The 13049-nt window shown below is 40.1% G+C and overlaps 1 protein-coding gene across 1 annotated transcript; it reads right to left on the reverse strand.

Annotated features, from left to right (window-relative positions):
* Positions 1-273: 273 nt before the first annotated feature.
* Positions 274-11812, reverse strand: LOC132711609 (vomeronasal type-2 receptor 26-like). Its single transcript, XM_087893476.1, has 4 exons — positions 11609-11812; positions 5284-6144; positions 2850-2976; positions 274-1176 (listed from the first exon to the last, which is right to left on the reverse strand). The coding sequence occupies exons 1-4, from the start codon at positions 11810-11812 to the stop codon at positions 281-283; spliced, it is 2088 nt and encodes a 695-aa protein (XP_087749602.1). The 3' UTR covers positions 274-280.
* Positions 11813-13049: the final 1237 nt, after the last annotated feature.

Genomic DNA, 13049 nt, shown 5'->3' on the forward strand with positions numbered 1-13049 from the left:
TGGAAAACTTTATCTGCCCCTCTTAGTAGCAATTGTCTTCAAGGAAATGAGAGTTAGTGTCACTTGATAGAACATGTTAGGCATTTCCTAACATGAGACCAGAATTCTCCTCCTTACTATGTGTCAGATATATTTGATTAAAGGTGATGTGCATATGTTTACATTTCTTGTACAGATTCCAGATTCAACAAACTCCAGCATGTAACAATACCTGAAAGTTGTGCTCTAATAGGGAGAAACTTAAAATGAATAATGAGCAGATTAAACTCCATATTCAGATTTATTTCTTTATTAAACGTCCCTTTGTGTTTAAATCAGGTCTCAAAATAATGATGTAGCATTTGGGGGAAAATATGCAGCCCAGTAATCCAGCTGCAGAAGCCAAAATGGAGAAAATCTCCACAGCCACCATATATTTGCCCTTCGTACTCAAGTAGGTTGGAACAAATGATATCCAGACACTACAGAAGACCAACATGCTAAAGGTGATAAATTTGGCTTCATTAAAGCTGTCAGGTAACTTCCTGGCAAAAAAGGCCACTGTGAAGCTAATAGAAGCCAAGAACCCCATAAAGCCAAGGACAAGGTAAAACATGGTGGCTGAACCTTCATTACATTCCAGAACAATTTCTTCAGCCATGGAGTGCATGTCAGAATCTGGGAATGGGGGAGAAATTGCCAGCCACACTAAACAGATCAGGAGTTGAGTCAAGGAGCAAGAAAGGACAATAGAAATAGCCATCCTTTTCCCCACCCATTTCCGCATTTTTGAGCCAGGCTTAGTAGCCATGAAAGCAAGAACAACTATGGTTGTTTTACCCAAAATACAAGAAAGGGCTATGGAGAAAATGATGCCGAAAGCAGTTTGTCGCATGAGACATTTCGCTTGGTCAGGTTGCCCAACAAAGAGGAAAGCGCAAAGGAAGGAGAGTAGAAGGGCAATGAGAAGAGTGTAAGTGAGGTTCCTGTTGTTGGCTTTGACGACTGGAGTATCCCACTTTTTAATGAAGATTCCCAGAACCACAATGGTGATGACAGAAAAGAAAAGACTAACAGTGGTCAAGGTGAGTCCCAGTGCCTCATTGTAAGACAAGAAGGTTATTTCTTTTAGAATGCAAAGAGTTTGAGCCTTGTTTGGATATCGATCTTCTGGACATTGGAAGCAATCAACTGCATCTGGAAAAGAAAATATCATGGCCAATTTCAAGAAATACTCAGATAGTGGGATTAAGAGTTAATTAACAGGGTTTATTTATTTATTTAGAAAATTTATATGGCTGCCCATTCATCCTCAGTGACTCTGGGCAGCTTATAGACAATCAAAAGTCTAATATAAATGAATTAAAAACAGTAACCCACATACCTTGGTGACAACACACATCAAATGAGCCTCTTGAAGGGCTCCATCCTAGTCTGGGTTCCCCATGTCTGTTGGCAGAATCTTGTTTTAAGGGACTTTCAAATGAGTGTCAAAATTGGGGCCAGTCTCATCTCTGTGTGGATGATCTTTCAATGGGAGGGGGCCATCACGGAGAAGGCCCTTTTTCTCATTCCAACCAGATGTACTTTCTTAGTACCTGGATTCATTTAATTAAATAATGCCTGTTTATTTTTAGTGCCTTTTTGTAAATAGGCCAGATCTTCCGAGATTTATTTATTGCTTGGTTGTACGGACTCTCTTATTGTAAAATCTAATAATGAATTGAATAACAATATTTTTATCATTAAGGTATTTCCTAAACAAAGTGAAAAAACATGTTTAGTTTTTGGAGGAGGGGGGAAATATATATTTCATGGTATTTTATTTTAGAAATTAAGCTAAGAAATGTGCTGAGCACATTGTAAGCCGCCCTGAGTCTTCGGAGAAGGGCGGCATATAAATCAAATTAAAAAAAAAAAAAAGCTCCTAAAATCAGCAAATGGATCCCAGTTTTATCTTTTTCCACTTTTCCACACACATATCAACACAAGGCCTGTCGTCTTAAAAAATAGGCATTAATCAGAAGTCATAATTTGGGGAAAAAATTAGAACAAACCAAATTGGATATTTATTTGTGGATGCTCTGAAATATCTTTTCACTTTTAGTATTTATGTATTGTTGTGACCCCGACTCCCGAGTCTGTCCTAACAGAGGAAGAGGACTCAGAAGGTGATGGGGAGGAACTGACAAGGCCTCCCTCTCCAGGACCCTCGTTTCTGGCAATGCATCAGGTTCCATCCGAAGGCCAGGAGGAACAGCCTGGGATGTGCCAGGAGGAAGGCATATCGGAGCACCAATTGATAGGGAGCAAAGAGGATGAATCCTGGCTTGATCCCAGACAGCGTCGGAGGGAGAAGCATGCACAGCAATGGAAGAGGCATGGGAGGGCCAGAGATTGAGCTGAATCATGCCCCACCAGGAATAAAAATGGGTGGGATTGCTCTTCAGGCTTTGTGACGGACAAAGTTAAACCCTGAAAGTCACATCGTGATCTCTGAAATTCGGCTTGGATATATTTGGGACTGAACATTGACTAAACTCTTGTCTCGTGGATAATTTGTTGTTCCTGGAACAGACTGAAGATAAGTCCTCTTCTGCTTTATGGGAGTGAAACCTGTCTTGGCAGGCATTCAGCAGTTTGCTGTCAAAACCTTGGTCTACCAAGAATTCTAATCTGTTTACCTAATAAAAAATTGGCAGGCGTGCTTGGTATTATGTTTGCCTGTGTGAGGAAGAGGGACAGAACATGTAGCAATATCATTGACTTGGTCACCAGATTAGACAGTTACAGGAGGTTTTAAATATTAGCATTTTGAATCACAGTTAAAAAAGACTGAATAATTTAGTCTGGCATAAGACAACTCTTACCCATCTGGTTTGAAATTTTCCCTTTTGCACATGGAAGGCAATTGTAACAGCAAAATGGCTTCCCTTCTATTTTCATCTTCCTGTAGCCTGGACAACAACTGTCATTGCACAAAGAAAGAGGTTGAACCTATCAAGAAATGAAAGCAACATTTACTATAACTTGTTACTACAACATCCATCCATCCATCCATCCACCCACCCACCCATCCAGCCACCCACCCACCATCCAACCATGCAACCAGTACAGTTTTGATTTTTGTATTCAGCAGTTCATTATTCCTTGATTGATTCATTTTGTTTTAAAGCATCATTTCATTATTCTACACCTGAATGCTACCTACCCATTGTTTCTTCATCTTTGCAGTTTTCAACCAGACAACTTGAAGGATAAGATCAATTCAAATTTATAATGTCAAAAGCAAGAAGGGAAGGGAAACAATGTACAGATAGTCCTCAATTTACAACAGTTCATTCAAAAAATTCTATTTAGGTGTAGAATTTACTTTTAATAATAAATTTAGGATATGGATGTCCCAATATCTCTTTGTTTAAAAGCAATTACAGTCAATGAATGGAGATATTACAGGGAAGGTGAGTTAGAATCAAACCCAAAGGCAGAAAAACTAAGAATTGGGCACAGGAAGATAGTATCATTTGGCTAGGAGAAAGTCAAGATCCAGAAGAGCTATTCCTCATGCATCCATTAGCTGGAAATAGAGATGAATATTTTCCCCTAACTTTCAATATCTTTCTCTTCTTTGGCCACAGCACTGATCAGGTGTTCTATCTGAACCAGAGTTAATATGATCATTGACATGGAATTCCCCATTTCTTTTTTCCCATCCATGCCAGTCAATAAGCACTTTCTTTTGTCTTCAAAATACTGATGAAAAAAAATAAAATAAAACAACAGTTTTATAATTCTTCATTCCATTTGGGGCACCAAAGGGAACTTCACAGAATCTCCACCCACCCACCCACCCACCAACCCATCCAACCATCCAACCAACCATCCAATCATTACAGTTTTGATTTTTGTATTCAGCATTTCATTATTCCTTGATTGATTCATTTTGTTTTAAAGCATCATTTCATCATTCTACTCCTGAATGCTACCTACCCATTGTTTCTTCATCTTTGCAGTTTTCAACCAGACAACTTGAAGGATAAGATTGGTTCAAATTTATAATGTCAAAAGCAAGAAGGGAAGAAAACAAAGTACAGATAGTCCTCAATTTACAATGGTTCATTTAATGGCCATTCAAAGTTACAATGGCACTGAAAAAAGAGACTTATGACCATTTTTCACAGTTACAACCTGTGAATCTTGTAGCATCCCATCCTTCAACCTTGTAGCATCCCATGACCATGTGATAAAAATTTAGATGCTTTGCAACTGGTTTGTACTTATGACCATTGCTGTGTCCCAAGGTTATGTGATCACCTTTTGCAATCTTTTGACAAGCAAAGTCAATGGGGAAGCCAGATTCGCTTAACAACCAGATTACTAATTTATCAATTGCTGTGATACACTTAATGACTCTGGCAAGGAAGGTCATAAAATGGGGCAAAAGTCACTTAACAAATATCTCACCTAATCACAGAAATTTTGGGCTCAATTGTGGAAGTAAGTCGAGGACTACTTGTCCACAGGTTGAAATCTTAGCAGGAAATACCTGGTTAAAGATGGCAGGCCAGATGATGTCTTGTGCAGAAATGGTAAACTGCTTATCTGGAGAAGCTGATGGGTCAATTTTTCCAACTTTGACTTTAGCAAAGGTCTCATTTGGGAATATGACCCAGTTGATAATGTCAAATCCCATCTCTAGATCCCCATTTTCATTAAAGGAAATTTTCTCTCCTGCAGTGTTATTAAATGAGATGGTTCTCAAATAGTGATGGAGCTAAATAGAAGCAAAGAATGACAATTAATGGAAAAGAAAGGAACAGAAAAAAGAAAAAAGAAAAAGGGAAAGAGGAAAGGAAGAAAGAAAGAAAGAAAGAAAGAAAGAAAGAAAGAAAGAAAGAAAGAAAGGAAAAAAGAAACAAAAAAAGAAAGAAAATAAAGAAAAAATAAAGAAAGAGGATGGATGGATGGAAGGAAGGAAGGAAGGAAGATTGTATTCAGATCAGGATATTGATTTCATAGGAGGTGGTTAATTAATACAATTAGTGTTCTCCACCACAGACTGCCAATCATGCCAGTGCTGCTGCATCACAACTTTTCTTTCCTATTATAGCATTTTCATCTATTCACAACCACAAAAGTTTCTCTAAGTCACTAAATGATGGGGAAAATATTTTGGCAGGATACTGAAAATTATCCCCAATACAGTCAAATGAGAAGACTCCAGTGTTCTCCTTTACTGCATTACATAATAGCTCATTGCATCAATCAGAAGAGCAGTGAGAAATGTTCATTCATTTTTTTTACCTGCCATGCTTTTTGAGTCAACAATATTTCTCTCCCAATTTCTGTCCTTGCTCTGTGTTTGGACTTTGGGGAAAGCAGGGCTTGTAAAGCATGTGCCACACCATAGACTGCATTATAGATGCTGTAACCCTGCCCAGTCAGGATGGTGTCAAACACAGACCTAGGTAGATTCCCCAACTTCTCTTCTCCAGTGCAAAGCTTCCCAGCATCTTCATCTAAATTATCTTTAGGAAAGGAGCATTCAAAAGCCTGTTCCCAGAACACTCTCATTAAATGGTGTTTCACTTCTGACTTTGGGTTTCTCATCCGAAGGAATTTATCAAATCCAGAAATCTTCTTGGAAGAAACTTCAAAAGTTATAACACCATGGAAGACATCCATACCCCTAGTTTTTTGAAAGGGAACGGATGTAAACTCCATCTGGGCTGGCATTATCCAAACTTTATCTTTTCTTTCGACAGGGATATCTTCAAATTCTGTATAATAGGGCAACATTCTAAAAATGACAGTGACATGGTTTTCACAATAAAGGATAATGACATTGGCAGTGCTCTTCATGATAATAATGTACAATTTACCAAAGTCTTTAAATACTGCTGTAATATCATTAGAAAATGTTTCCTTCACCATCTCTTCCATGAAGTCAAAGCAGATACCTTTCTGAGAATACAAAGGAATAGCTTTTTTTACAAATCCCTCTCCACTCTTATCAGGTTGGGAAATCAGTCCAATCCATATCCACCTAAAATACAAAAGCAACTGGAGAATACCCATAATCTGTTGATCAACATTTGGGAAAATATGATGAGAGAAGTGATCTTGTATCTTGCCATCTATCAATGGGAAATATCCATATGTGAGCTAGATATAGGAGAAAAAAGACCATGGTTTCCCAACATGAAATATTGATTTTTTTAAAAAAAAAAAACTGTCCTTAAATTATGGTCTTTGTTACAATATTAATATAAGTGTAATCATGTTCAGAAACAATTTCAGAATTTTCAGCTATTATTGTACTAGAAACACAAAGTTGGATTCCTCAGAAATGCATTAAGTCAAGTAATGTTATATGGAAATTGACTACAAATTTTTAGGATTAAATGTGATTGGTCCTGATTAAGGAAGGAAACCCATCCCCATATTTCCCTAATCTTTTTCTCATAGGAAATGGAAGAAAAATGGGAAGTCTTGATGGTATGGAGATAAGATAGGATGAACAATATAAGAACATGGTTTTGCTTCGATATGCACCATAACCCTCTTCTAGATTTGCATAGTTATTATCTCATAATCTTTATTCTTTATTGGCCAAGTGTGATTGAACACAGTTGTGATTTGTCTCAGCTGCATAAACTCTCAGTGTACATATAAACATCAAACAATAACATAAATCATATGGTACAATCATAAGATATAAGCAAGTGATAAATCATAAGAGACCAATAGAAGAAGGTAGTAGGAAAGATACGAGGATGAGAAAGATGAGCAAGATAATAGCAATACAGCCCTACTACATGGGTAAATACCTTTACACATAAACAGTGCTGTGGGCATTAGGTGTTTAGCAGAGTGATGACAATAGGGAAAAGGCTATCTTTGAGTCTGGATGTTTTGGCAGGCAGTGCACTATAGCAGTGTCCTGAAGATAGAAGTTGAAACAATTTATGTCCAGGATGTGAGGGATCTGTAGATATTTTCTCAGTCCATCCTCCTGACCTGTGCAATATACGGGTCCTCAATGGAAGACAGGCTGGTTGCAATTGGTTTTTTCTGCAGTCCTAACTATCCATTAACGTCTGTACTTGTTTGGTTTCTGTCACAACCAAATGAATGAGCATCCTCATCTATATATATATATAAAAGCCAAATACCACTCACTCATCATGAAATCTCCAGAACTGTAAAGCCTACAAACTTGAAACTTGACACATATGTTCCTCTTGGCTTCTAGGTGCTCGCTAAGAAAGGATTTTTCAAAATCACCATCAGATCATTAGTATTCCTTATACAGTATCATATTAACATGCTCCGATGCTAAGGAGTTAGATGTTCTACTCCCCCTCCCCACCTGAAAAGAACTCTGTTCCAACTGCTAATTGCCTTATATTAATGCTAAGGAGTTACACATTCTACATAAATTTTCAAGCTTTAAGTGTCAATGTATCAAGCCCAATCACATAGTTTCACAGCGAAGCACAGCTATCCATCTACTAATAGTTGATATAATCCAATCTGTAGTCCAGGTTAAAGAATGACAATAATATTATAGTATTTATTTAACTAAATCAAACTAATATTGATATATACCAATAGCCATGCAAACATGGATATAGGTTGCAATCCAACAGGTACTGGAAGAGCACAGGGAATTAGTTTTCTCCTTTTCATTTTAGTTATTTCATATTTTGGTAACATATCTTCCTTTCCATTATGTTTTATCTAAATTCCAGAAACAAGTATGTTACAAGTCAAGTACTTTCCCTCCTTACTTTCCAAAAGGAAGAAAAAATATCTCGTTTCAAAGGTCCAAGGCCGGACCTGGGTAGAACTGAAGGAAGAATGCTCAGGAACCGTCTAGCAAAAGAAAACCTTTAATCAGGCCGGAGCCTCGACACCCAGTGAATGTGAGTGAAATGAGTCTGTTGCAAAGTCAGTGCTGAGAGTTTCCGCTTGCACGGATGCTTTATCGGCAAGGGTCCATGCTCTCTGGCTGCTGGACATGCATAGACCTGAGGGACTGCCTGGCCCTGAAGCCCCCCTGGAACTCCTCTCTGGTCCACTCCCTGAACTTTCATGTGTGGAAGAGGTCTGGGTGCGACACCTATCCTCAACATCCTATACCCACCTTCCCACCATATCATTGGGCCCCACTTATCTAACAACACCAAACCCACAATGATGGATTTGGTTATTGTTGCCAGCACAATGAACTGAATGACTTCCCAATTCTCCCCCATCAATACTATCAGAGCCTTGATAGTACAGTGGTCTAAGCACCCTGTTATTAACACAGCTGCCTGCAATTACTGCTGGTTCGAATCTCTCCAAGGCTCAAGGTTGACTCAGCCTTCCATCCTTTCTAAGGTAGGTGAAATGAGGACCCAGTTTGTGGGGGCAATAAGCTGACTTTGTATAAATATACAAAAGTATGAAGGCTATTGCTTAACGCATTGTAAGCCGCCCTGAGTCTCTGGAGAAGGGCGGCATATAAATCAATTTTTTTAAAAAAATAGCTGTAATGGCTCTGTGATGTGGGTTGCGGGCCCCGCCCAGCAATGAGCCACCAACCTGCTTGAATCTATTGAGCTTGGCCATCACTCTCACCTGGAGTCCCAGTGCGGTGGCTATCGTCTGACTGACTAGGCATCGGGTACACCCTGAGTTGACCAGAGCCACGTACATCCCATGCTGACTCGAGTGGGGCCCCACTATGGTTATGGGGACAATGAATGGATGGATGGCTTAGCTTACCATCAGTTCTTCTGGGCCATCATCCTCACTGTCATAGGGCATCAGCTGGTACTTCCCCAACATTATCACCTCTCCTTCCTCTGGAGCCATCACTGAGGCCTCCACCTGGTGTGCTGTCCGGGACATTTCAGGGGCCTGCCAGGGCAGCTATGCTGCCTTTCTGGGGGTGCCAGCCAGTGTCTGTGGAGCCAGAGCCAGGCACCTGGCCACACAGTGTCCTGGTTGGTTGCAACAAAAACAATGTAGCAACGAGTGAGTAGGTTTAGCCATGGGTCCTGGGGCACTAGGAGCCTGCCAGAAGGCACCAGGTGGTGTTTACATAGCCCTCCGGCTACACTGCACTGCTGAGTGGCCTCTCCACTTTAGCGACAGGAGCTCTCCTTCTGCCCATTGCACACATGACACATCTTCAAAGTATACCTAAAGCATCTCTAAGAAGAGACCTGCATCCACCAACTCCTGGGCATGCTCGCTGTGGAAGTCTGCCATTCACTCAGCCTCCCCTTCCAACAATGCCATGACTGCCATGACCATCACTCACTCCGATGGGTAGAACTGAGCATATTGGTCCAGGTGACTAATGACTTGGCTCAGAAACAAGGCCAAGTGGTCAGGGTTTCTGACAAATGATACCCATAATGGCGGTGGGCCCTAGGGTCCTTGCTGGGGCCAGAACCCCATTTGCCACATGGGCCCTTGCAGCATCCACTCAGCACATGCTGGGCCCTGCTGAGTCACTTGGGGGGGGGGGGCTGGACCTTGCCTCTGGTTCTGGGCACCAAGGCTCCCTGCTATCATAGTCCCCTCACTTGCTACCAGGTGTCCCACCAAATCTCCCAGTGAAGAATTCAGCTGCAAAGCCCCCACCTGCCAGGTATCATGGGTGCAGCTGGATGCTGTGTCAAAATAAAACTTTGGGCTAGCCAGATGCAATCAGGTCTGCAGAGGCAGAGCTGGCTGGGGACCCAAACACCGCAGCTGCCATGCTGCCACCACCTCTGCATCTTTCTCCATGCTCCACTCTCCTTCCTCATCATCTATCAGACCTCTCTCCCGCCACTCAGTCAAACATGCTCTGGAGGGGACCAGGGCCCCCAGCCACAGATGAACTGTGCCACCACTCCCCTAGGTGACCTTGCTCCTGGACCGCCTCCGGGACTTGTCAGGCCTCTGATGGCTGCACCACCCTACTGGCTTCACACTCCTTTGGTCTCACTGTCAGCAGTGCACTGTCCCCTGTGACCTCTGGCGTGGGCACCTCCTCCTCCAGGGCAGGTTCTGTCACGTTCCCCATGTCCACCGCTAGCACCATCCCTTCTGCCATCAATATTGCTGCTCTCCTGCCATCGGCCACAGCAGTGTCCCTCATCGATTGCCAGGAAGCACAACTAGTGAGTGGGTGGGACATGGCAAAGCAGGTGGTCAATGCACCCAGAAGTAGCCCAGGCACCTGATGAACAGATTATCAGCACAGCCGGAAGTAGCCACCACTGTAGCTTTGCTTGCCGCTCGCTTCACTCAGCCATCTCTCTACACACACACACACACACACACACACACACACACACACACACACACACACACAGTTATGGCAAACCCCGGACTGGGGTTTGACACTCAGTTCCTGAGAAACCAACATTGTGTGATATGAAAAGCAACTATTGCTAAATCTTTGGGAAGTGAATTTGAGAGAGGCTAAAGTATTGGCTTTTGTTTAAAGAGACATAAGTCAATAACTTTGGGCATCAATCATCTACAGTCCTACCACATTCAATTTGCCAACAACAGAAAACCTGCTAACGCATTCTAGCTGATGGAATTGACCATGTCTCCTTAGGAACTATTAATCCATTGATTATTCTGATTTTAGGAGGAGGAGGAGAAATTCTTTTAATATCACAGTATTTTGTGTTAGTAAATATCAGCAAGAATATGTCAGAAGCATTGTAGGAAGTCAGCTATTTCTGTTTTAGTTCTGGTCTTTTTCTTAAATACCCTCATGCTTTTGACAGTCCATTAAAATGAGGCATAGAGCATTTTAATTAATTTTATGTGAAGTTTTCATTCATTTGTACTACATCACTTCATTTTTTAATTATTCAAATTACCATGAATAACATTTATTGAGAGGAAGGAAGGAAGGAAGGAAGGAAGGAAGGAAGGAAGGAAGGAAGGAAGGAAGGAAGGAAGGAAGGAAGGAAGGAAGGAAATATAAAAATCATGATAACTATTCCATTACTTAATCAGGTCCATAAATCTTTAATATTATTACTAAAAGATGGTGGGAAAATGTATTGGTGTTTCTATTCATCGTGTTTGTAAATAAGTCAAGAAAACATAGTACATTAATTGGTTTGAATTCAGATTGAGGAACCCACAATCTAGTGTCTAAAATTATTCATCTCTTCTGCAAACACATGGTTTGCTGTTCCTCATTGTCTGGATTGCCACTTTATTTCCAAACCACAGAAAAATAATAAAAAGAAAAGTTAGTATTTGTTATATTCTTATAAACATAAATTTGTAAAAGAAAAAATGGGAGGTAGTTTAAGACTTGTTACAGTAACCTTACAATAAAAGAATTATCAGTATGCATGATTTTGGTTTTCTACCCAGGACAATTTGAAAGTGTTGACATTAATCTTGCAAGTCTGAAAACACTTTTTCCTCCACTGCCTTTACTTCCCAGATAATGGGGAGGGGGTCAGTTCAGAGATGCTTTCTCAAATAATACTTCTGGTTTAGGCTCAAATTTCCTATATCAGACTTTTTTTATAGGACTGAAGTTAATCCTCCTGCCTTTCAAGGTTATTCTTACAGTGTATATTTAGTCCAAGAAAAACAGAAATCTCACCTGGGGCATCTTGTAGACATTCAAGATGTTTGCCATGAAAAAAACCTGAGTGTTAGGTCCTCCAATGACAGATAGTGCCCCATCCTTGGCATCACACTTATAGTTTGGGATGAATCTGCCCCTTGTTGAGAGAAGCTCCATTGAAGCCAAGTAGATCAAACTCACTGTGAAATAACTGTTAGCGATGTCAGTACCCAGACTCATGTTGGATAATATATGATTATTTTCATTGATCTCCTTTACAGCAAAAACCAAGGCAAGGATATGTTGGTAGTTCTGGAGGAAAAATCTGCAATGAAAGGTATATTGAGTGGATCTAGGCAGGTTGTTATGATTCCTTTAATTCATTATAAAACAATTTTCACTAGGAAACAGATAGCTTGCTTGAAGGAAAATAATCATATTAAAATCTATAAGTAATTCTTATTACATATTATGTAATTTCTAGTCTTGTATTTTTATCTTCTTCTGGGCTTGTTTTATTGTGGGTGCAGGCATGAAATATGTGTTTCAAGTAAACTGTGAGGACAAATCTTATAAATAACTTTTGCTTTTCTAGGATTGTGATAGACATTCAGTGGACTTCCTCATCCCAATAAAAGTTATAGATGTTCCTTTAGGACCGAGAGGCTCTTAATCTGGGTTCCATGCCTGCTCAACAGCTGTTTGGAAAATAATGCCAAGCGCAACTGTTCCCTAATATTAAGTGAAAGAATTAAACGATTGACATAGATTTCGCTAGAAATAATGATTTGATAGCACAGCACTAACGGATCATTGAACAGTAAGAAACAAGAAAATCTCAATATGGATTTTGAAGAAAAATACCAGTGCGAGAGTCATCATAAGTGTGTTTGTGTAGTTATTTGTCAAGTAAGAAATATCAGTCTGATCAATCTATACTGACTTCAGAATGAAGGAACTAAAAGGCAAGAGACAGAGCAAAAAATCTGTGCCACAAATAATAACAATAACTCATTAAATATGGGCAACCTATTTATTAGAGAAAGGTATATGGTTTAAGATATGCTACACTTAAAAGAAATCTTTACATGAGCTCATCAACCAGTTCCTCAGATGGATGTCTTGTGAAATCCATATGCTCAAATAGGAGGTAGAACTGAGATATTATCCCAGCTATTATGAAATCTCCTGGCAGAAAATACTTGTGCTGAATAAGGGGAGTTTTCCCCACCGAACATGCTTTAGTAGGCAGAATAAGGCATGTAATTCCTGACAGTGACATTGACAATATTGCCATCACCACCCTGAAAAATTCCATCTTCTTCAAGAAAACATTTCTCCCTACATATGAAAAAGTTCCATCTGTAAGAATGAATCATAAGGGGGAGGGGGGAGTCTAATTAGAATAGCCTGCATAAATATTATATTCTAGTCCCGGAATTAACAGACCCTTTCAAGCTTGAGCTACTTTTTTGTG

The sequence above is a fragment of the Pantherophis guttatus genome, chromosome 4 (assembly GCF_059756535.1).
Source record: "Pantherophis guttatus breed Tessera chromosome 4, ASM5975653v1, whole genome shotgun sequence".
Lineage (NCBI taxonomy): Eukaryota > Metazoa > Chordata > Lepidosauria > Squamata > Colubridae > Pantherophis > Pantherophis guttatus.